Genomic DNA, 23,808 nt, shown 5'->3' with positions numbered 1-23,808 from the left:
TATATATATATATGTATATATATATATATGTATATATATATATGTATATATATAAACCTTATATACAAGTAGCTTAGTCAACATGACTGGTCCATCATTCTTCACTAGACACCTTAAAGGAGAACATTGTAAAATACCTATAACACAAGTTGATGCTCTCTGTTTATTACAGACCCCTATTGTGAGTACATTGACAGTACATGTATAGTTAAACTGAAAACACAGGGATAGATTCTATTACTAGAGATAAAATTAAAGGGCCATTCTAAGCACTCTAAGCACAATAAACACTATATATTTATGTAGTGGCATACAGTAGATGTCCCCCCCCCCCCCCTTTGTTTGATAGTGTGAAAGGTTGCATTTTTCTGAAAAAATGTAAGGGCTACATTTTGCCAAAATTATGCCTCTGCTGTTATCAAGCAGACGGCCACTAGTGTGGCTTACTTTCTCTTACACTTCACATTTGAAGTTCTGCATAGTTTATATCATGCACAGCTACTGCGTGTCATAGAGAAGCACTGGATTCAATGCATCCAATGAATGAATTTAATGAATTCGATGAATGACATAGCACAGCAATTGCTGTGCAAGTTCCATGTGTCATCAACACATTTCTATTATTTTTTTTATTGTTTATTGTCAATATAAGCTGTGTTTCTGACCAAAAATAACTCCCTCCATAGAACAAGGACCACAGAGCAAGGATTAGGAGATGCACTAAAAAGATGTATTAGCGTATATATTTTATAACAGAATCCCATGGCAGAAGGCATTGCTTGAATATTTTTTTTCAAGTCATCTTTTTTGGTCCCAGATTTAAAATCCACTTCGAAATCCCAAACTTTCTCACTTTGGAGTTTTTTCATTTGCAGTTTATTGAATGAAGAAATATCCAAGCTATGACTGTAAATGAGATGGAGATTTTTCTAAATCATCTCTTTTTTGCTTACATTTTGCATTTGGTTTTCAATTCACTACAGTTTATTGTTCAGTGAATACATCTGTTAATTTTGCTTCAAGACTGAGCACCTAGCTTATAAAACCTTTCAAGCGTACCTATTTAGGAGAGGCAGTCCCTATGGTGGACCCAAATAAATAAGTAAATAAGTTATTGTTGGGAGGCATGTTATAATATGAGCAAAAAGGAATAAAATAACATAGTTATCTAATTAGTTTGTCAAGGATCATTATCAGAAAGGTCATTATTTTAATTTAACATTTTCTATATAGGTTAAATGATAAAATATATCCTGGTACAGTTTATTACTGTATATTACTGGACAAATACTTTAAAATCCACTTTTGAGTGGTTATGTTAAGAAGTGTGTTTGTGCCTGTGATGTTTCTCATTTAAAGTCCTGCTCTCTTTTAGAATCTTTTGATCCTTGCATTCATGGATTTTGCTGCAGGTCTTAAAGGACCACTATAGTGCCAGGAAAACATACTCGTTTTCCTGGCACTATAGTGCCCTGAGGGTGCCCCCACCCTCAGGGACCCCCTCCGGCCGGGCTCTGGGGAGAGGAAAGGGGTTAAAACTTACCTTTCTCCAGCGCCGTGCGGGGAGCTCTTCTCCTCCGATCCTCCTCCTCTCCTCCCATTCAGCTGAATGCGCACGCGCGGCAAGAGCTGCGCGCGCATTCAGCCGGTCTCATAGGAAAGCATTATCAATGCTTTCCTATGGACGCTTGCGTGCTCTCACTGGTATTTTCACAGTGAGAATCACGCAAGCGCCTCTAGCGGCTGTCAATGAGACAGCGACTAGAGCTTTGAGGGCTGGATTAACCCATTTACTAATATAGCAGTTTCTCTGAAACTGCTATGTTTATAAAAAAAAAAATGGGTTAACTCTAGCTGGACCTGGCACCCAGACCACTTCATTAAGCTGAAGTGGTCTGGGTGCCTAGAGTGGTCCTTTAAAGAAGTGTCCTGTCACAAACTGTTGTAATATATAGACCACATATTAATTTTGAAATACTCTCAGTAGTGGTAGTGCAACCAAGCATAACAAATGTAGCTAATTGTCTCTTTTCTTTATGTAATTCTTATTTTTACGTAAACCTGTGTGTGAAGATTTTACTTACAATTTATCATAAAGTGACACATTTTTCATTAGTGTGATGTAAACCCAAGTGCTTTCTACGAAGCTTTAAAAGTTAAATCACTATTGTTTCTGTCCTTGCAGCTCTAGCCACACCTTCCTTGGCTGTAATTCACACTGCCTGCATGAAAAAAGTGGTTTAATTTTAATCAGATGTTAACTTTAGAAGTTTTAATCTCCTGCTCTATAAATTGAATTGTAATCACATACAGGTCTAGCAAGCTATCAACAGAGCAGGAGATAAGAAATTCTAAATTAAACAGAATTTGCACTGAAGAAAGTGTAAACATTAGATCTCACTTTACAGGAAGTGTTTAGGAAGGTTGTGCAAGTCACATGCAGGGAGGTGTGACTAGGACTGAATAAACAAAGTGATTTAACTCCTAAATGGGAGAGAACTGAGCATTGAGACTACAGGGATATGATCTGTACACCAAAACTGCTTAATTAAGCTAAAGTTGTTTTGGTGACTATAGTGTAACTTTAAATGTGTAGCACATGGCCCCATGAAGAGATGTTTTCAGTGGCTTCTGCCAATGCACATAGCCAGAAGGCCCTTTGCATGTTTAACTATGCAATAAGGGTGTCTAATGCCCACAGCTCTTGGTGGTGTAGTCCGACTGTTCTAGGAGACCTTTGTCTTCTTCATTGTTTTCATAATTGAAAAATCTATGTATTCCTTTCATAGATTGTCATAGATTGACAGCTGATTGCCTGCCTGTAGATATACTCTGAGTAGTGGACAGTGTCTATATGGTTTTATCTCTTTTTACTTGGACCCTTCTCAAACCGTTGATTTCCTACCACTTGTTCCCTGACCACCCTCTTTCACCTAATGACATTCTATTCTTAGGGAGTCTCTACATTTTATATGTGAGAAAATGTCCACCTACACTGCTGGCACCTCTAGCACAGAGAGATAGTAGCATGGAATATCTTTGCAGAAAGTGTCTACATTTTAATAGGCCCTCCCTACACTACAGTTTTCTCTTCGGAAAGTAAATTTTCGAGGATAGCTTGGTCTATTGAAGAGGTAGCTTCTATTTGTAACAGATAGGGATTAAAGTTTGTTTGGTGGTTGTGAAGATTTAGAACGAACTCAGAGGTTCTAAGACGTACAGAGGTGAATTTAAACCACTGCTTCTCTCAAAAGCAGAATTTTTCACCAATGGTACTTTAAATGACATATTAAGAACGATATTATGTTTGTACACATCCGTATCTTTTAGCAATCTGTCACTTATATGATTATATCATTGAACATTTGTAATAGGTAATATAATGAGATTAAAAATAATTCTGGTTTATAGATGAGATTGACATTTTTTTTCTGAAGAATAGTAAATCTTGTGAAATATTCTATCCAGGGTAAAAAAAAACAAGTCAATATACATTGTTGTGTATTGATATCAGAAGTAGGTTTTTCAATTTCATTAATTTTGTTTAACTCTGAAATATATTTATTAATTAATCTGAAAGGCAATGGCCATTCACTGTATCCCCAGTCAATTTAGTGTGGTTTACACTAACATGGCATTGTTAGGTTTTACCATACTCTTAAATCAGAACTGACTTACCTTTGTATGATTGTGTTTACTTTTTCAGACAATCTTCAGTGTTGGATCTTAGAAGAACTTCATAACCATTTGGAACTTTAGACATATTTTTCTCTCAGTTGCAACTTTCCAGAAACCTGGACAAATGATAGTGTTGCAACATGGTAGCCCTTCGCCTCATCCAGAACAGCCTCCTTTTGCTACATCCATTGGATTGGGCAAAACACAAATCATTTTCCCTGTGCCAGCTCAGCCACAACGGAGGCCAAATCATGTATTTCAACTGCCACCATTGGAGGTTGTGCAAGAAGAAGACCTTGTTAAAGTTCTTGACCAAGAACCATCTCTGGAAGATCTTTGTAAGCCTTTGTCCTGTAAGCTTTGTAACGTCACTCTGAATTCCGCACAGCAAGCACAAGCTCATTATCAGGTAAAAGAAAGTATGAGTGTTTTAATTAGCTTTTTAGAGCTGTACACCATTGCTAAAATGATACTGAGCAGACACGCAAATGTTTTTAGCATAGAATAAATATTTTAGGAAAGTCACTGTCTGTGGGCTCTAGACTAACTTTGGGAGTGTATCCTCTGACTGGTAGCTTACAGCGGATGATCTAATGGTCACAAACTAAAACCAGACTTAGATGTAACAAATTGGTGTTTAGGCCTTCTGCAAGGTTTACAAAAGAATACATTTTATTTTTACTGTGACTACATTGTTTTGGATGTGCAAGTCAAATACTCTAGTAAAAATAAAAACCTATTAAGACAGAATAGTGTGGCATCAGATATTTTTAAGGAGTTGAGACTGAACCCAGAATTAAGAGTTACTTCAGTACCTATGTGCTATCCATGAACATGTTGTTAGTCATTTCTAAGTGACAGGAGCCTTTAATGTATGACCTAAGTGCATTATTGGAATATGAGATGGAAAGCTAAGGCTACTACTGAAATCCTGTGAGTATTTAGTATACTGGATTTTTTATAAAATTAATCCACTGTTATCTGCATACCTATCAGTATTCCGGAGCACTGCTGATTACTTTAAATAGATAGATCTATAGATAGACAGAGATAAACAGAGATAGATAAATAGATAGATAGATAGATGACATACAATATCCAGTGCACTCGCTTTTTCACTAAACAGCAATTTCAATTTCACAGAATGTAATAATTTTATTTAAAAACACCTCACATAGGCAAAAAGTAATGGGGGTTTAGTTACAGTATATGACAACACATTGCACAAGCCACAACGTCAACTAAACCCCCCCAAAATAAACACCTATGTGAGGTGTTTTTATATTAAACTATGACATTCTGTGAGACTTGAAATTGCTGTTTAGTGAATAAGTTAGGGCACTGGATATGTTGTATTAAAGGACCACTATAGTGCCAGGAAAACATACTTGTTTTCCTGGCACTATAGTGCCCTGAGGGTGCCCCCACCCTCATGGTCCCCCTCCCGCCCGGCTCTGGAAAGGGGAAAAGGGGTAAAACTCTGGGCAGTGGGCGGGGAGCTCTCTGCCTCCGTTCCGCCCCGTCGGCTGAATTCACAGTGAGAATCACGCAAGCGCCTCTAGCGGCTGTCAATGAGACAGCCGCTAGAGGCTTTGGGGGAAGGCTTAACCCATTTATAAAGTTTCTCTGAAACTGCTATGTTTATAAAAAAAATGGGTTAACCCTAGCTGGACCTGGCACCCAGACCACTTCATTAAGCTGAAGTGGTCTGGGTGCCTAGAGTGGTCCTTTAATTGGCCCCAGCAGCACCCTTAATATATAATTGGCCCCAGCAGCACCCTTAACACACTTAATACATTGCTAGACACACAAATACACACACCAGTCAACTCATAAGACTTGCATTTCCCATAGAAATCTCACTTTAACAGTGCTCTCACTACTGCAAGGGATACTGAGCAGGCGTATGCTCTTTTGGTATGTACTTTATATACAGTATATATATTTAGACAAAGAAGAATATATATTTAGATGGAAATTTAGATAGATATGAATGATACATGCTTATTTTACTTACTCAGCAGATGTTATTGTTTTTAATGTTTGATTTAAAAAAATAAAATAGTTATGTTAAAATATTGGTATGTGGTTCACTTTTACCTTATTGAAAATCTGGATTGCCTGAAGCTAATGCAAAGTAATTTAAAAGATCAACTAAGATAAAACCTTTAAAAAATGTAAGAGGTTTCTGTTTCAAACGTGCTCTTTAACCCCTTCATTACATTTTTGTTTGTTTACTTCCTTCATAAAGAGTTAGGGAAATACAGTAAAATCACAATACAGAACATTATCTGTTTTGAAAGATTTAGACCAATTATTTATTTAAAATATGGGATGCATAGCTGACACAGAAATATTGGATAAAACAGCAAATTCAAAGATAATTTTCGGTTTGAAGATACATAAAGAAAGCACAATAAAATTAGATAATATGGTATGAAAAAATATGTTGTCATACAGAGTGAAATGTTTGCATAGAGGCATGCAAGCATATAGATAAATAAAAATGGTCACTTAATCTGTTTGTGGATGTTTGTAAGGAATCTTATGCAGATTCCTAAATATTCCACCAGAATGTAAAAATATTTTTATTTTCACATACAGTATGTACAACTTCAGTGAGAAGTACATGATTTTGCTATTTCATGACGAAAAGTCAAGTCAAGCTTGACAAAGGCCCTAAGGTGTCGAAACGTTGCTGTTTGATTCCTTGTTCCAATAAAGATTGCCTATATTTTGGAATTCACTGGAGTGCCTGGATTATTTTCTATATTCAAAAACATATGACATAGTCAGGGCACATGAGCATAAATGGTAAAATAAACACAGAGCGCATCACAAATACCTACCACCCCCTGGAAACCTACATGAGAGAGAAAATCAAGAGGGAGGGATAATCAAGTGAAATAAACGTAGAAGGGTGGGACAGTACTCACCTCCGTGTTTTTCATAAATTCATGACTTATCGTCATGAAATAGCAAAATCATGTAATTTTATGTCAAGACATGGAGGCTCATATTACAAGTTTAAAGCTGATCAATAACAGAAGAAAAAGCGCGAGGGGTTGGTCTAAAGTAATATTCGCGAAAAGTGGATTCGCGGGACCAGTCCGCCATCCTCATCAGGTCTTCAAGATGCGCCCCTGAAACCACCATAGACATGGATGCCCCCCGGGAGGAATGGGCGCGAAAGATGGACGTATCCACAGCAGCCAGCGACATCACCCATTTCACCCAGCGAGCCAAGGTAGTACTGGAAACAGGGGAAAAAGGTTGACGAACCGAGAGAAAAAGCTGAGGGGACGAAACCAAACGATGTGCACTCGTCCGAAGTTCATATTCCTGCAAAAAGGTCATTGGACACAACGCTGGGATAACTTTGATACGAAACTGACCAAATAGCTGTCTTAGTGCGTCTGGAGAAGTTAAATGTCACCCTGTCCGGAGTGAAAGACCTAGCGTCGTAGTCCAGGGCACGAACATCCGAAACCCATTTGCAGGAAATTAGGCAAAAAAGGGAGGCAACTGTCATAAGGAGAGGTCTGAGTTAGGAGGCCGGGAAGGAAAGAGCGACAAAACTCAGGAGTATCGAGGCCTAGGAGAGCGCAACAGTCGCGACCCCCGAAGCAAGCGGCACACTAAAGGGTGTTGGCCTGCGGGACAGCCGTCAAAGCCATGATGAGCCAAGGAAATGGCTGAGCTGTACAAGTTAATCGTGCTATATGCCCGACCAGCCTCGAATAACGAAGTGAGGACTTGGAGGATCGCAGTTACAGGTGCCGAAACAGGATCCATGTTCCAAGCCAGACACCAGCTAGCCCAAGCTCTCCAAGTGGTCCCATATGATCATCTAGTCCTGGGAGCCCATGCGTCCATCAGGAGGCGTTGAGTTGCGTCCGAAACTCCTTGGACGTCCCAGGCACCCGCAACGACCCGTTGAGCAGGAGAGGGTGTCGTCGGACCGATGGGTCCAGAAGGAGGTCCGGATAGAATGGCAGCAGTCTGGGCACATCCACTGCTAGTTCCATGAGCTGTGGGAACCATGATTGAGTCCCCCAGAACGGGGTCAGCAGAATCAGGTCGGACATTTGGCAGCGAACTTGGAGCAAGATCCGGGGGATCATGGCAAATGGAGGGAAGGCATAAGGGAGCGAGCCAGTAGAACCATGGTAATTGGTTATTAAGCCGGGAAGCGAAGAGGTCGATGACAAAAGGACCTCAGAGAGACGAGATAGCGGAGAACGCCCCTTCGTCCAATCTCCAATCGCTGCTGTCCGACAGATATCGTGAACTCCAGTCCGCATGAATGTTGTGGAGTCCCGCGAGGTATTCCGCCTGGACAACCAGATCCCTGGCCAAGCAATAAGCCCAAAAGTCCTTCGCCAGACGTGCCAGAATCGCCGACTGCGTGCCGCCCATGTGATTGACATAACGGACCGCTGAGATGTTGTCCATGCACAGCCAGATGTATGCGCGTTCGCAAGGCTCCGGATTGCGAAGGAGCCAACCAGAAGTTCCAGAGCATTGATGTGGAGTCGGGATTCGTCGTCCAACCAACGTCCCCTGGTAGTCACACCGTTGCAGTGGGCACCCCACCGTGGTGACTTGCATCTGAATCCACTGTGAACTCCGGTTGGGAACCGAAGATGGCCTTGCCATTCCAAGCTGAGAGGTTGTGGATCCACCAGGTCAACTTGTCTCGAGTCTCCGTGTCCAGCATAGGATGCCCCGTTGCGGAGGTGTGCAATCTTCAGGCGTTGGAGGGCACGGTAATGGAGAGGGGCTGGAAACACCTCCTGGATTGAAGATGCCAGTGGTCCAATGATCCATGCAGATGGTGTAGCGGTAGCTGGTGGCGCGCTAGAGCGCAGTGCAATTCCTTGCAGATGGTCAGAATCTTGGACGGAGGAAGGCTGAGTAACTCCACTTCGGAGTCTATGATGAAGCCGAGGAACTCCATGCGTTGCAAAAGAGACAGGCAGGATTTCTCCCAGTTGAGGAGGAAACCCAGACGAGAAAGCAGGTCCATTGTCCAATGCATTTTCCTCAGGAGAACCGAACGAGCCTGTGCCATGATCAGGATGTCGTCCAAATAGACAATCAGCCAAACTCCTCGACTGCCAAACCATGGCTGGGCGCATCTTTTTTGTGAAGCACCAAGGAGCCGACGAGAGTCCAAAGGGAAGGCATGTAAAGCACCAGGGGTTGCCTTTCCAGAGGAAGCGTAATAAGTCCCTGGACGTCTTGGCCACTGGGACCGTCAAGTATGCGTCCTTCAGATCTAATTTCACCATCCAGTTGTCGCGATGGAGTAAGTCTCGCAGGAGGTGGATGCCCTCCATCTTGAAATGGTGGTAGGCACCAAGGCGTTGAGGGGACTGAGATTGATAATTGGGCGTTCTTTTCGATTCACAGGAGTGGTAGTTGGAACGACTGGACAGACGACCCCTGAATCTGCTGGCCCTGGTAGAGACCCGCCCTTGAAATACCCTCTTAATGGAGAATTGGGCTTTGTCCAGGGCTGTCAAAGCTCCCACAAAGCGACCCAGGTACTTTATAAAGGAGTCCCTAAACAACAGGCCCTGGGCATCCTTGCCCGCCTCGGTAAGGGTGAGGTTGGCCAACTTCGGCTCTGTTTTAAAGAGAATGGCATGACGTCGTTCTATGGACAGGAAGGTGTTAACACTTCCCACTATTCAGATAGCCCTCTGTACCCAGCCACGGAGTTCCTTCGAGTCAACCTGCTTGTTCTCGGCTCTGGCAACTTCAGCCAGGTCAAATAATTTAGCCAAGGGACCAAATATGTCCAGATGTTTGTCTTGGCACAATTTAAGTGCAGAATCCAGACCCTTGCAAGGATTCCATCCCAATTTGGAGAGGAATTGGGTAATTTTGGGGTCGACTATCGGGGTCTCACATACTTTGTTAGGCACCAAAAGCCGTGGGCATTCCACCCTTGCCGCCTTACTGAGGGGCGCCGTACCCAATTTTTGAGGTAACAGGCCACATGATCCACCGGCAGCCATTCAGTCAACCTCGGATGATGGAGAGCATACAGGTCAAACATGGGTTCCCCAGATGGACCCATAAGGGTGGAGCCCGCAGTAGTGGGGGAGTCACTCCAAGAGCCACTCACAGTCACCCCCGACTGAGCAGGAATAAAAGGATCAGTGCTCTGCTCGCCCATTTCATTGTCAGAGTCACTCACGGACTCAGCGCCAGCATCCTCACTAAACCCGATTTCTGAGTCAGAGTCGCTCTCATGTTGTGCTCTAGCACATTTCTACTGCCACGCCCGTTCTGCCTGGCACGGAAAGGCTCCTTTGCGTGACATGGGCATGATATCATGGGTGGTCACGGTTACACCTGTCATATGGGTTCTAGAGGCAGAGGGGTTTGGCTTTGGCTTTGGTGGTAGCCTTTTTAGGTGCGTCACCTGAAAGGTCTGAGACAGGACAAATTATCCGCGTCGGTGTGGCTGAACTTTCTGCAGCCAGTGGGCGCGCAAGTGAAGCCTGGGAGATGGTCTGGGAGAGGGCAGAGGACATAGAGCCCATAGCTACCATAATGGTGTCAGTGACTGAGTGCTGTAGCGCCTGGGACTGAGCCTCATCAGGCAGAGACATAGGGTCCACTGCAGATGAAGGGGAATTAGAACTGGAAGAGGGGTTCACCAAGCCCTGGGGCATGTCCATCTCCCTAGGGGAAAGGGGGCAGGCACAGAGATTTGGGCATAGTATGTTGTGAGATTCCCCAACAAAACATAAGGTTTACTGAATAAATAGTCTAAACAAAATAAAACAGTACAGGCTAGTAGGAGTTAATCACCCCAGACTAGATATTCACCAGAGAAGGTAGAGATAGGGGAGCTCACCAGGGCCCAGACCGGCAGACAAGAAGAGACACTAGGTAGAGCACAGAGCCAGAAGGACAGGATGTCAGAAAATGGCTGCCGCCAGTCTTTCGCGGCAAAAAATCAAGTGAATGTGTCCAATTCACGAACCGAACGTTCGGTAAAAAATGACGAATTTGTGGGAAAAAACAAACGAATGGTAAGAATAAAGGAAACAGACAAACGAAAAACCCATTTGCCGCAAAATAGTCAAACGTAGCAAACAGATGAACGGTGCTATATGCCGGTCAAACTAAAGAACGGCATAGATTCATGATGAATTTAGCCGAACGGGCTTGATTCTTACACAAAATCAGCCAAACAGAGGTGGTGAAACAGGCGCAAAAGGGCGCCACACAAACAGGGAGAAGGGGGGAGAGAGCCAAAAGGCAGAGATAAGGAGAGAATAAAAGGAAAAGAGATAAGAGCAACAAAGGAAAGTTCAAGGGAGATGGGTACAAAGAATAGTTCCCCAAGGAAGGTCTGGAACCCTGGGCTCAAAGGTAACAAACATAGACATAATATTAGACAACAATATAAGTAATAAACAGGAGAAAAATCGGTTTTTACTATAAGAATAATAAAGCAATAATAATGTATTCAAAAATAAGAACAATAAATAATAAATAATAATCAATAGCTAATCAAATATAGGTAAGAGTAAATTTGTAATATACTTATCTTTGTGTGGAGCAGCAAAGAAAGAGGAAATATGTGGGGAGGTGCTGACTATTATACTGGGACTTGGTATGGGAGTGGCTTATCACTATGGTTACCATTTTTTCTTACTGTTTGTATTCTTTGCTGCTATTGGTGGACAGTAAAGAAAGGGTTAAGCAATATGAGCCTCCATGTCTTGACATAATATCGGAATTAAACAGGACAGTGATAGCTCAGATCAGCGTTGAACAGATTTAGTTTTTTTAAATTCTTTATTTATTCCATAGTAAGACAAAGACAAACATATCATTAGGCAAGAACTAATAAAATGACTCAATAAAAGGAGTAAATGGCACCAAATAAGCTTTGTATTTTGACTAGATGTTGCAATCCCGTGTTCTGTGCTCACAACTTCGCATTACCTATTTGCTTTTATTGACATGTCACTTTATGCTTATTTGTAAATCACTGCACAATGGAAAAAAAGACTGTAAAAATAGAGTAATTGATCAGACAATGTTTTTTTTTTTTTTCAAGTTAAACACTAACTGTATGCAAGGATTTGAATGAGCTCTCCGAAAAAAAAGAGTGTTTAAAGTGATACAGTAGAGATTATAGAAGAGTCAAAAAAAGAATTCACTAGAAATCCTAGCGCGTTAGGAAAAACAGCTCCACATGCTAACGTGGCAGGGTAAATGACTGGGGCTGAAGTAGGGGGGTGGTTGTTGTAATCAAGGGAGCCCCAAGCCTAAAGTCCTTTAAGAGATCCCTCTCTACATACCTCAAAACAGAATGCACCTGTCATGGGTGATTATATATTTCCTACCTGTTCTATGTTAAATTTTGTATATATTGTATATTAATATTGTTTTTGTATTTTATTGTACCATAATGTATCAATGCAATGTGTTTTGGACCCAGGACATACTTGTAAACGAGAGAAATCTCAATGTATCTTTCCTGGTAAAATATTTTAGAAATAAATAAATATGGGTTGGACAGTTGTCTGAAAATAATTTGGAAGTGAAACTTGGGCTGAGGAGCTGGGCCTTTGGTGCTAGGCAGAACAAAATGAACCATAAGGCCACCTTAGGTACCTTGAATCAAATGATTCCATGGTACAAATGAATCATTGAGGAAACCCAATTACAAAGTTAATATTGGACAACATTTTCACATTCTAGCAAGATAACCTGAAGTAAAAATCCAGAACTACACTTAGATGAATGATTAAACACATACTAATGTTCATCACGCTGCTCTGTCGCCCTCTGGGGTCTTTGCATTTTTTGTCGAGTTTTGTCAAGAGTATGAAGTTTATCTTATGATATCTTTTGACCGCATTGTAATTTTTTGGTGTGAAATTCCAACACAGCCTGTCAGTGTGAGTATTTTATAAATACTTTATTTTTATGAAATACAAATTTTGGGGGGCGTGAGGTGACAGTGGTCCAGCTTATTCAATTGATAATTTCACTATAAAAGTTCTCAGCTTAAATGCTAAAGCAGATATGCCTTATGAAGAAAAGCTGTACATGTTTGATTAACTTGTTTTCTGTTGAACAGATGAGGTAAGGAATTTAGTATTCAATGACTGATGTGTCATTGTAGAACGTTTCAAAAGTATGTATTTTTCACTCATATATTAATATGATATCATAGCAAATAGATTCTGTCCCTTCTCCTCAGTGTTTGCTGCTATACTTTTTTATTTTAGTGAAATATAGGCAGTTTTAACCCCTTAAGGACCAAACTTCTGGAATAAAAGGGGATCATGACGTGACACACATGTCATGTGTCCTTAAGGGGTTAAAGGACCACTATAGTCACCCAGACTACTTCAGCTCTATGAAGTGGTCTGGGTGCCAGTTCCCCAGGTTTTAACCCTGCAGCTGTAAACATAGCAGTTTCAGAGAAACTACTATGTTTACATTGCAGGGTTAATCCAGCCTCTAGTGGCTGTCTTCCTGACAGCCGCTGTAGGCGCTTCTGCGATGCAAAATGCGAAAATCGCATTGAGCACGCAGAACGCCCATAGGAGAGCATTGAGAAATGCTTTCCTATGGGCGTTTTTAAAGCACGGAGGGGGAGGAGAGGTCACCAGCACCGAGGGAGCCTTGCGCTGGATAAAGGTAAGTGGCTGAAGGGGTTTTAACCCCTTCAGCCCAGCGGGAGGGGGGCCCTGAGGGTGGGGGACACCTAAGGATTATATAGTGTCAGGAAAACGATTATGTTTTCCTGACACTATAGTGATCCTTTAAGTTTTCATTCAAATGACCCTCTGCGCATAATATATTGGATATATTACACCATTTAGAATAGAAGTATCATTCAGAATAGAACTATCAATTCTCTAGGACAGGGCTTCCCAAACTTTTATGGGCCGAGACCCACTTTTGAAAATGATAATTTTAACTTTTAAATTTGTACATCATGGCAATCAGTTTTAGATGCATAAACGTTGGCAGTTTTAGAGGCATAATTCTGGGATCTCATGGTAGTTTTAGAGGCACACTTTTGTCATGTCATGGCAGTTTAGAGGCATACACTTGGCACATCATGGCAATCAGTTTTAGGGGCATATAACTAGTTACTCATAGACTCAAGGTCAAACACTCAGAATCAGAAGTGCTATGTCCCTCTCTTTCATCCAGGCATCTCACGTTAAGTATCCCAGTGGTAGATCCCCATCTGTTGGAGAACTCCAACAATGCTATTCCAGCTAGGGATCTGCCATTTGCCATTTGTATTTGTGAGCAATGTTTGAGTGTTTGTAAGCATGTTTTTGTATGAAGTATGTGTTGATGTATTGGTGTATTTGTAGGTACTGTTGCTATTAGAATGTAGTGGTGTAGTGTTTGCGTCTGAATGCAGTGGTGTTTGTATGTTGTGATTGATTTTTAACACAGGCGTGCTTTTGTGTGTAGTGTTGAAGTTTGAATGGAGGGGTGTTTGTATATAATAGGGTTGTTTGTATATAATTTTAGTTTTTTTAATACAGGGATGTATTTGACTGCAGTGCATGTGTAGTGGATGCAATGTGTGTATTTTGTGTGTATAAAAATATACACATATACACAATGTATATTTGAATGTAAGCATGTTTTTGTATGTAGTATGTGTGTAAATGTAGGCAGTGGCGTCTCTAGGATTCATTTTTAGGGGGGGCACAGGGTGGGCCAGGGACAAAAGTAGGGGGGCACATTCAACCCCGCCCTCGCCGCAGTTTGACCCCGCCCCTGTCGCATGTTAAGCCCTGCCCCCGACAACATGTTTTTTTTTTTTTTTTAGAATCCCTGGTGGAGGATTCATTATTTTCCACCAGGGATTTCCACCAGCACAGCTATCAATTACTGTCTGTGTATAATATCCCTGGACAGTCAGTGCTCTCTGTATAATACAGGGTTGTGTGTATAAGAAATTGGGACAGTCAGTGCTCCCTGTATAGTGCTGCTCTCTGTATAATACAGGGTTGTTTGTATAATAAATTGGGACAGTCAGTGCTCCCTGTATAGTGCTGCTCTCTGTATAATACATGGCTGTGTGTATAATATCCCAGGACAGTCAGTGCTCCCTGTATAGTGCTGCTCTCTGTATAATACAGGTCTGTTTGTGTATAATATCCCAAGACAGAGAGCAGCACTATACAGGAACACTGACTATCCCGGGAAATTATACACACACAGATCTGTATTATACAGAGAACAGCACTATAGTATTATACAGATAGCTGAGCATATACCCCATGTCCCAATCTCTAGACTACTAGTACCTGTCAACAGCAGCTCCCAGACGTGTGTAACAGGGCTAAAGTGTTCGGCAGCTCACACAGATGATTCAGCTGTAAAGCGCACTCGCTGGCAGAGCCAAACTGAGAATCCAAAGCAGCCCTGGGAAAAAATGTATGCCATTTCTACAAGTCAATATGTATATATTGTACAGTAAGCACACAAGCTCACTGACATGCGCAAATAGGCTTACTGACAGAAAAACTCTCTGACTCACACACAAGCCTACTACAGACAAACTCACTTGTATAAACACAAGGCTTACTACAAAGAAGTTCAAGGACACACACAAGCTCACTAAAGACAAGCTCACTGACACACACATGCTCACTAAATAGAAGCTCACTGACACACACAAGCAGTACCATCTTAACAGCGTTAAGGGCCCCCGGGCAAAGCAGTGCACTGGGGCCCTTCCTACACAACAACTCACAGGAATAGAATTTGAATTATTGATAGACTGCTGAGTACATACACACAGTACACTGAATACACACAGACTACTGAATGCACACAAGTGTTGCTGAATGCACACAGGCTGTTTTATACACGTACACACAGACTGCTGAGTCCATACACACACACACAGACATACAGACTGCTGAGTCCATACACACACAGACACACACAGACTGCTGAGTCCATACACACACACAGACTGCTGAGTCCATACACACACGCAGACTGCTGAATCCATACACACACACACACACAGACATACAGACTGCTAAGTCCATACACACACAGACTGCTGAGTCCATATACACACGCAGACTGCTGAATCCATACACACACACACTGCTGAGTCCATACACATACAGACTGCTGAGTCCATACACATACAGACTGCTGAGTCCATACACATACAGACTGCTGAGTCCATACACACACACACACACACACACACACACACACACAGACTGCTGAGTCCATAAACACACACACACACACACACACACACACACACACACAGACTGCTGAGTCCATGCACACACACACACACACACACAGACTGCTGAGTCCATACACACACACACACACACACACACACACATACTGCTGAGTCCATAAACACGCACACACACACACACACACACACACACACAGACTGCTGAGTCCATACACACACACACAGACTGCTGAGTCCATACACACACACATAGAACTGCTGAGTCCAGACACACACACAGACTGCTGAGTCCAGACACACACACACACAGACTGCTGAGTCCATACACACACACACATACAGACTGCTAAGTCCAGACACACACACACACACACACACACAGACTTCTGAGTCCATACACACACACATACAGACTGATGAGTCCAAACACACACACACACACACACACAGACTGCTGAGTCCATACACACACAGACAGACAGACAGACAGACTGCTGAGTCCATACACACAGACTGCTGAGTCCAGACACACACACACACAGACTGCTGAGTCCATACACACATACAGGCTGTTGAGTCCAGACACACACACACACACACACACACACAGACTGCTGAGTCCATACACACACACACACATACAGACTGCTAAGTCCAGACACACACACACACACACACAGAGCGTAAACCGGACCTTAGAATGGCCGGACTAATACGCTAGAGATGGTCAAAGGGAAAGCCGAGGTCAAGGAAGCCAGAAAATACACAATACCGTAAACACAAGCCAAGTCAGGGAAACCAGAATTCAGAATAACCAGGGAAAAGCCAAGATCAGGATACCAGGAAATCGGATACACGAATATAGAGCACTCTCAGGAAACCAGGAAACGGAAACCACGACAGGGCAAGGTACTGGGGTGATTTAGGGATTTAAATATCCCTCTCTATGCTCTGATTGGTCAGAGGGCGACCTCTGACCCCAAAACATGCGTGTGCGTTGACGTTGTGACGTCACGCACACGTTAGTATAATTTTCGGGGGCGGAGCTAGAGATGGACGCGACCATGCGGTCAGCGCCATCTTGGATTTGGGCGCGATGCCCGGAAGACCTGGGGGAGCGGTTGCCGGCTCGCCGACGAGCAGGTAAGCTCGTGTTGTCGGCGAGGCTGTGCCGGTCGGGCACAGCCGTGTGACGCGGCGGGCCGGCGACCGCAACACCCTATCACATCAAGCCCCCAATCCTGTCAGACTCATGTTCTCTTGCATTGTCACACTCACCCCACAAGCCTGTCACACTTATCCTCTATCAATCTGTCCAACTCACCTCTTTCACCGTGCCACACTCACCCTACCACATAAACCCCTCAAATCTTGTCCTCCAACTGTGCCACACTCACCCCAAACTCTGTCACACTCTCCTCCCCAACCCTGCCACATTCAGCCTTTCACATGAATGCCTCTTATCCTGCCACATTAACCTCCTTAATCTTGTCAAGGTCAACTACCCTCATTCTGACACACTGCCTCCTCTAAAAATGGCACATGCACCCAACCCTTTGATACACTCCCCAACTATGCCACACTCACCCTGTCACGTTGACTTCCTCCAATCCTGTCACACTTACTTGCCCTGTCACTCTCCCTCCTCCAACCATGTGACAATTACTTCCCTATCATTCTCACCCTCCCTCATTCTGTTACACCTACCCCCGCAACCCTGTCTCGTTTACCCCCCTCATCCTGTCACACTCAGCCTGCCACAGTTACCCCTTTACTCACCTTGTCACAGTCACAAACTGAAGACATTCATCATACACACACACATGCACAAAGCTTACAGGCAGCCCCCATGAACACATCACACAGCAAGCAGCTACCCCACACACATACTGTCCCAGACACATGCTCACAGAGACATACATTCACACACCAGGATACTCTCTGTCAGACACACACTTTCAGGCACATACACGGGTCGACAATGCCAGAGACGTTCAGAAATACACACACCAGCACGTATGTATTACTGCAAGGCTATGTAACCATACCCTGCATTCAGGTATAAACGAATAGCATAATTGCTAACTAAATTTGTTTATTGCAAAATAATTTATGCCATAACTACAGTCAGAGAGCTCCCAACGCAGCAACACAGGGAGCCGCGACATTACAAGCCTTACTTTATCCAGCGCTGCAAGCTGGTCCTTCAATTCTATGTATAACTACCTTATACACAGAATACAACCTCTATTTTTCATTTACTTTGGGTGTTAGTGGCTGCCTCATGTTTGAGTTTCGCCTAAGGCCTCACAAAGTCTAGAGCCGGCACTGGATCCGGTAGCCATGGATGGGAAAGTGTGCTCTAGGACATTACACAATTGAATAAGACACTAAAAATCAACTATGACTTTATCAGTACTTTTTTTTGCACATGATGTTCTGTTTTCTTTTAAAATATAAACTAAAGGTTTAATGATAACAATTCAGTTCAGTCCAGGCACAACCATGGCACATAATACAAATGACGAGGACAACAGAGACAGTGTTTTTATCTTTCCTCTTCCTCAAATTCTATTGAGTGGCAAACATTCTACATTTGATTTTATTTTTCAAATCTCAAAAAAGCACATTTGCTGAAATATATGAGTAAGTAAACAGTATTAAAAAAATCCCCTTTAAAATTACCTTTGTATATTAAAGGGACCCTGTAAGAAACCTAACTGCTACAGCTCAATGTATTGATTACATTCCAAAAAGTGTTTGGGTGGGTGTTTTTTTTCTTCTTTTTCATCAGAGTGTTTAGGAGCAATCTGTCAAAAGCCAGGAGTCTGTGCTGACTCTGCTTTGAATTGATTGACAGGTGGCAAGCATGTTTTTAAATAGAATTATCTTAAACTTTAGACATTTACAGACTCTAGCACATTGAATAGATGATTTTTATTCTTCCATTAGAGCATAAGTCAATGCACCCATGACAGATAAACATTATTAATTGCATGATTTTGCTATTACATGACGAAAAGTCATGATTTTATTAAAGACACGGAGGCGAGTATTGCATAACCCTTTTTTTACTGTCCACCAATAGCAGCAAAGAATACAAACATAATGAAAAAAGGAAGAACATACATTAACATAGGCCCCTCCCCGCTCAGGTCCCGGTATATTAGGCAGCACTTCCCTTCCATATCCCTCTTTCTGAAGATGCGACCTTGTAACAATGTCCGAACAAGAACAAGAACAGAGTCCAATAGTCCACATTAGGGAATCTCACAACAGGGAAGCAGGACCAGATGAGCTGTAGGACCAGAGATTTTCAGCGGGAAGAGTCCTTTCAAGTTGGATAACAACATGCCATCTTATTGGATCAGGCTGTGAAAACATAAAGAAAACAGGAGCCGAGAGGTTAAGATCGATAATTGCAACTATTGTCAGGTACCAACTGAGGAGAAAAAATTCCAAATGAATACAAACCCACATCCTAGGGTGATTAGTAAACCTATCATAACCTGAATAATAAACCTGAATAATAAACTCGCCTCCGTGTCTTTAATAAAATCATGACTTTTCGTCATGTAATAGCAAAATCATGCAATTTTATGACAAGACACGGAGGCTCATATTGCAAGTTTAAAGCTGATTAACTACTGCCGTAAAGGTATGTGGGGCCGGGCGAAAGTAAAATTCATGGAAAGTAGATTCCCTGGACCAGTCGGCCGTCCTCATAATATCTTCCAGCCGAGCCCCTGCGGTCATCATCGAGGATGCTGAGGCCCCCCGGACCGAATGGGCGCCGAAGATCGCGGTATCGATGCCCGCCTGATCCAATAACCATTGCACCCAGCGGTGGTGCTAGAGACCGGTCGGAAGGGTGGCCGAAAGGACAGGAATAGCTGTGGGGATACATGTGAACGATGAAGTTTGGTACGATCTTCGTATTCGCGAAGGCAAGCCACTGGACATAATGCTGGAGAGGCAGGAAAAACTGGATAGGACACCGACTTGATAGAGGTTTTTGTCCGGCGACTGATGTTGAACGTGACCCCGTCCGGGGTGTATGACTTGGCATCGAAGTCCAGGGCTCTAACGTCCGAGACCCTCTTGCAAGATACGAGGCAGAGCAGGCAAACCAATTTGGCAGAAAGTTGCTTCAGGGAGAGCGCTGAGTTAGCGGGCCATGAAGAGATAAAGGATAGTACAACGGACACATCCCATGACGTGGAGTAGCGAGGCCTGGGTGGTCGGGAGAATTGCGAGCCCCGGAGGAGCCGGCACACTAAGTGATGTTGACCCGCCGGGCATCCATCGAAACCTTGATGAATTGCAGAGATGGCTGACCTGTAAAGGTTGATAGTCCTGTAAGCCTTCCCCGCCTCGAAGAGGGACGTCAAAAATTGCAGGACCATGGTTACAGGGGCCGAAACGGGATCCGCGTCCCTAGCCATGCACCAGCTAGTCCAAGCTCGCCAAGCTGACCCATAAGCTCGTCTAGTTCCTGGGGCCCATGCTGTAACGGATCCACTGGCACCCCGACTGGGTACCTCCGTTGAAAGATGCTCCTAGTGCTTCCAGAGGACTCCAAGCACTCCACCAGACACCATAAGCACCGCAGGCTGCAGCTATCTCCCTTCAGAACGAAGCAGGAACAAGCTCTTACAAGAGCTCAGTGATTATAGCAAGGGAATATGCCTAGCATAGCAATCCCTTGTAGCAGGTTCCCCCAATAAGACACAGGACTCAAGTTGAGGGTAAAACAGGAACTCTGGACTGGCTCATCCAGCCTGGCTTTTATTTCCAACTCACACATACAGGCCACACCCAGGGGGAGGCATAAAAGAACCAATGACATAGATGTTACCTCCCACACATCCCCTCCCCTTAGTGTGACACATAATCCCATTATGCATACAGTGTAACATATACTTTTACACAACTTTCATAACTTTAAAACCATACATCACATTCACATAAAAATACATATCCACAATCAATCCATTCAGGGGAACAACATATTAAAAAATGGCATGAATCCGACCAGGGGTTAAAAAGTTACTAAAAGTATCTTTTGTTCCTTTCTGGCTGGCAGAAAAACATCCCCACAATGCACCCTGGTTTCCTCCCTTCTGCCCTGGAGTTAATTGGAGAAGTAATCCAATTACCCAGGACTAAAGGCAGACTCCATTAACCACATGGTTGCAAAACAACATAAAACACTTTAAAATACATAAAGTCACATTTACACATAACACACAGACATTTCACCTATCCCCAGATAGCTGGGATCTGCACGCACAAAACTACCGAATAGCGCGCAGATCCTACTCACACAGTACAATTGCCATGGAGCTAAAGTCTTTCCCATAGTCTTTCATTATATAGATAGGCTCCATGGTATGGCTATCTGGGGTATCACATTCCCATAAAGTCTGGTCCATAGTCCAAAGGCAAGAGGCGGGCAAGCAGCCCCCTCCAAGGACACGTGGCGAGTTCGGTTTCGCCACACTTCTCCCCTTTACCCCCCAGACTAACAGGGTATCTGACCTCCTGCCGGTCCGTGCCCTGGTTAGTCCAGCAACCCACCCATGAAGCACAAACAGCAGTACCTCCCACCCACAATAACTGGTTACTACACCTGGGTAGAGGAGAACTTTGTCCAGGTCCAGGTGCCTCACCACGGCTGTGTGGGGGACTGGTAGTCTGCCTTGGTGGGTTGCTGAGTGGGCAGAGACCAGCGGTACTCTGCCCTGGTGCCAGCGCTACCACTGAAGTAGCCTGATTGGAGCCTGGTTGTGGGAGGGGGAGACCGACCGTCTCCCCTCTGGGTACACAGCTCTGCTGCTGGAGACAGACTGTCTCCCCTTTGGCTAAACAGCCCTGTCGTGGGGGGGCAGGACCGACCGTCCCTACCCCCTGTGCTGGAAGTGCAGAGACCACTGTCCCATCTGCACAGGTGTGGGGCTTACAGTCTCCCCCTGGTACATTAAGCTGCCGCTGGGGAGAGGTGGTAACCAGCTCCTCTCCCATTAGAACACTCTGCCGCTGGGGAATGGAGACTGAGCTCTCTATTACCTGTACATTAATGATCCGCCGCTGGGGAGAGGTGGTAACAATCTCCTCTCCCATACATACTTTCCGCCTTTGTGGAGGGAGACCGACTGTCTCTCCTCCCAATACAGTGCCCTGCTGCTGGGGGAAGGAGACTGGGCTCCCTATTCCCTGCACATCAATGATCCGCTGCTGGGGAGAGGTGGTAGCAAGCTCCTCTCCCATACATACTTTCCGCCTTTGTGGAGGGAGACTGACTGTCTCTCCTCCCAATACATTGTCCTGCTGCTGGGGGGGGAGGTCGATGCTCTCCACTTTCTGTAACTCCAGCTCTAGTTGGGCATCTGGGCCGGTTGCCCAGCATCCCTGTAGGGCCGGTGGAGAGATCTCGGTCCCATCTCCACCTGCCTGCAGGGGGTCCTCCCAGGACCAGTCTATGAGGTCCTCTACCTCGGGTACCTCTGGTTGCTGTTGGGGAGGGAGACCGGTTGTCTCTTCCTCCAATAACCCATTCTGCCGCTGAGGAGTGAGACCGACTGTCTCCCCTCCCTGTAAAACATACTGCCGCTGGGGATCTGGGCCGGGTGCCCAGCATCCCTGTAGGGCCGGTAGAGAGACCTCGGTCCCATCTCCCCCGGCCACTTCGGTTTCTTCCTCGTCCCACTCTACCTGTGGCTGGAGTTTCTCCCAACGTGCCCACTGGCCTTCCCTCAACGCCCTGTGTTGTAGGTTCCGGGTCACCATGTCCCACACGAACCGCACGTATTTCTCCTCTGGATTGGGTCCGTAAAACTTCAGGCGCAACCCTACCATCGTGCCAAACTCTAGTACGGAGTAGCTATACGCCATGCTTGCTGTAGCCACTGCTGGTTCCATTATGTTGCTGAAGATAGGGACGCTGCACAACTCCACACGTTACCGGTGTCTCTGAGCTGCTTCTCCTCGCACTAGGACGCCATCCCACCGCTTGCCACCAATGTAACGGATCCACTGGCACCCCGACTGGGTACCTCCGTTGAAAGATGCTCCTAGTGCTTCCAGAGGACTCCAAGCACTCCACCAGACACCATAAGCACCGCAGGCTGCAGCTATCTCCCTTCAGAACGAAGCAGGAACAAGCTCTTACAAGAGCTCAGTGATTATAGCAAGGGAATATGCCTAGCATAGCAATCCCTTGTAGCAGGTTCCCCCAATAAGACACAGGACTCAAGTTGAGGGTAAAACAGGAACTCTGGACTGGCTCATCCAGCCTGGCTTTTATTTCCAACTCACACATACAGGCCACACCCAGGGGGAGGCATAAAAGAACCAATGACATAGATGTTACCTCCCACACATCCCCTCCCCTTAGTGTGACACATAATCCCATTATGCATACAGTGTAACATATACTTTTACACAACTTTCATAACTTTAAAACCATACATCACATTCACATAAAAATACATATCCACAATCAATCCATTCAGGGGAACAACATATTAAAAAATGGCATGAATCCGACCAGGGGTTAAAAAGTTACTAAAAGTATCTTTTGTTCCTTTCTGGCTGGCAGAAAAACATCCCCACAATGCACCCTGGTTTCCTCCCTTCTGCCCTGGAGTTAATTGGAGAAGTAATCCAATTACCCAGGACTAAAGGCAGACTCCATTAACCACATGGTTGCAAAACAACATAAAACACTTTAAAATACATAAAGTCACATTTACACATAACACACAGACATTTCACCTATCCCCAGATAGCTGGGATCTGCACGCACAAAACTACCGAATAGCGCGCAGATCCTACTCACACAGTACAATTGCCATGGAGCTAAAGTCTTTCCCATAGTC

At 44.0% G+C, this 23,808-nt stretch overlaps 1 protein-coding gene across 3 annotated transcripts in view; it reads left to right on the top strand.

Annotated features, from left to right (window-relative positions):
- The window catches only part of ZMAT3 (zinc finger matrin-type 3), an 87,099-nt gene that overhangs the window by 12,278 nt on the left and 51,013 nt on the right, over positions 1-23,808 (top strand). For all 3 annotated transcript variants that reach the window (XM_063441050.1, XM_063441051.1, XM_063441052.1), the window contains one exon: positions 3,707-4,087. In XM_063441050.1, coding sequence (XP_063297120.1) covers positions 3,803-4,087 — 285 coding nt within the window. In that variant the 5' untranslated portion in view covers positions 3,707-3,802. The remainder of the gene's footprint in view (positions 1-3,706; positions 4,088-23,808) is intronic.

Source organism: Pelobates fuscus, chromosome 2, assembly GCF_036172605.1.
Source record: "Pelobates fuscus isolate aPelFus1 chromosome 2, aPelFus1.pri, whole genome shotgun sequence".
Classification (NCBI taxonomy): domain Eukaryota; kingdom Metazoa; phylum Chordata; class Amphibia; order Anura; family Pelobatidae; genus Pelobates; species Pelobates fuscus.
Note: the sequence above shows the minus strand (reverse complement) of the source record. Positions and strands in the feature narration are given on the sequence as shown.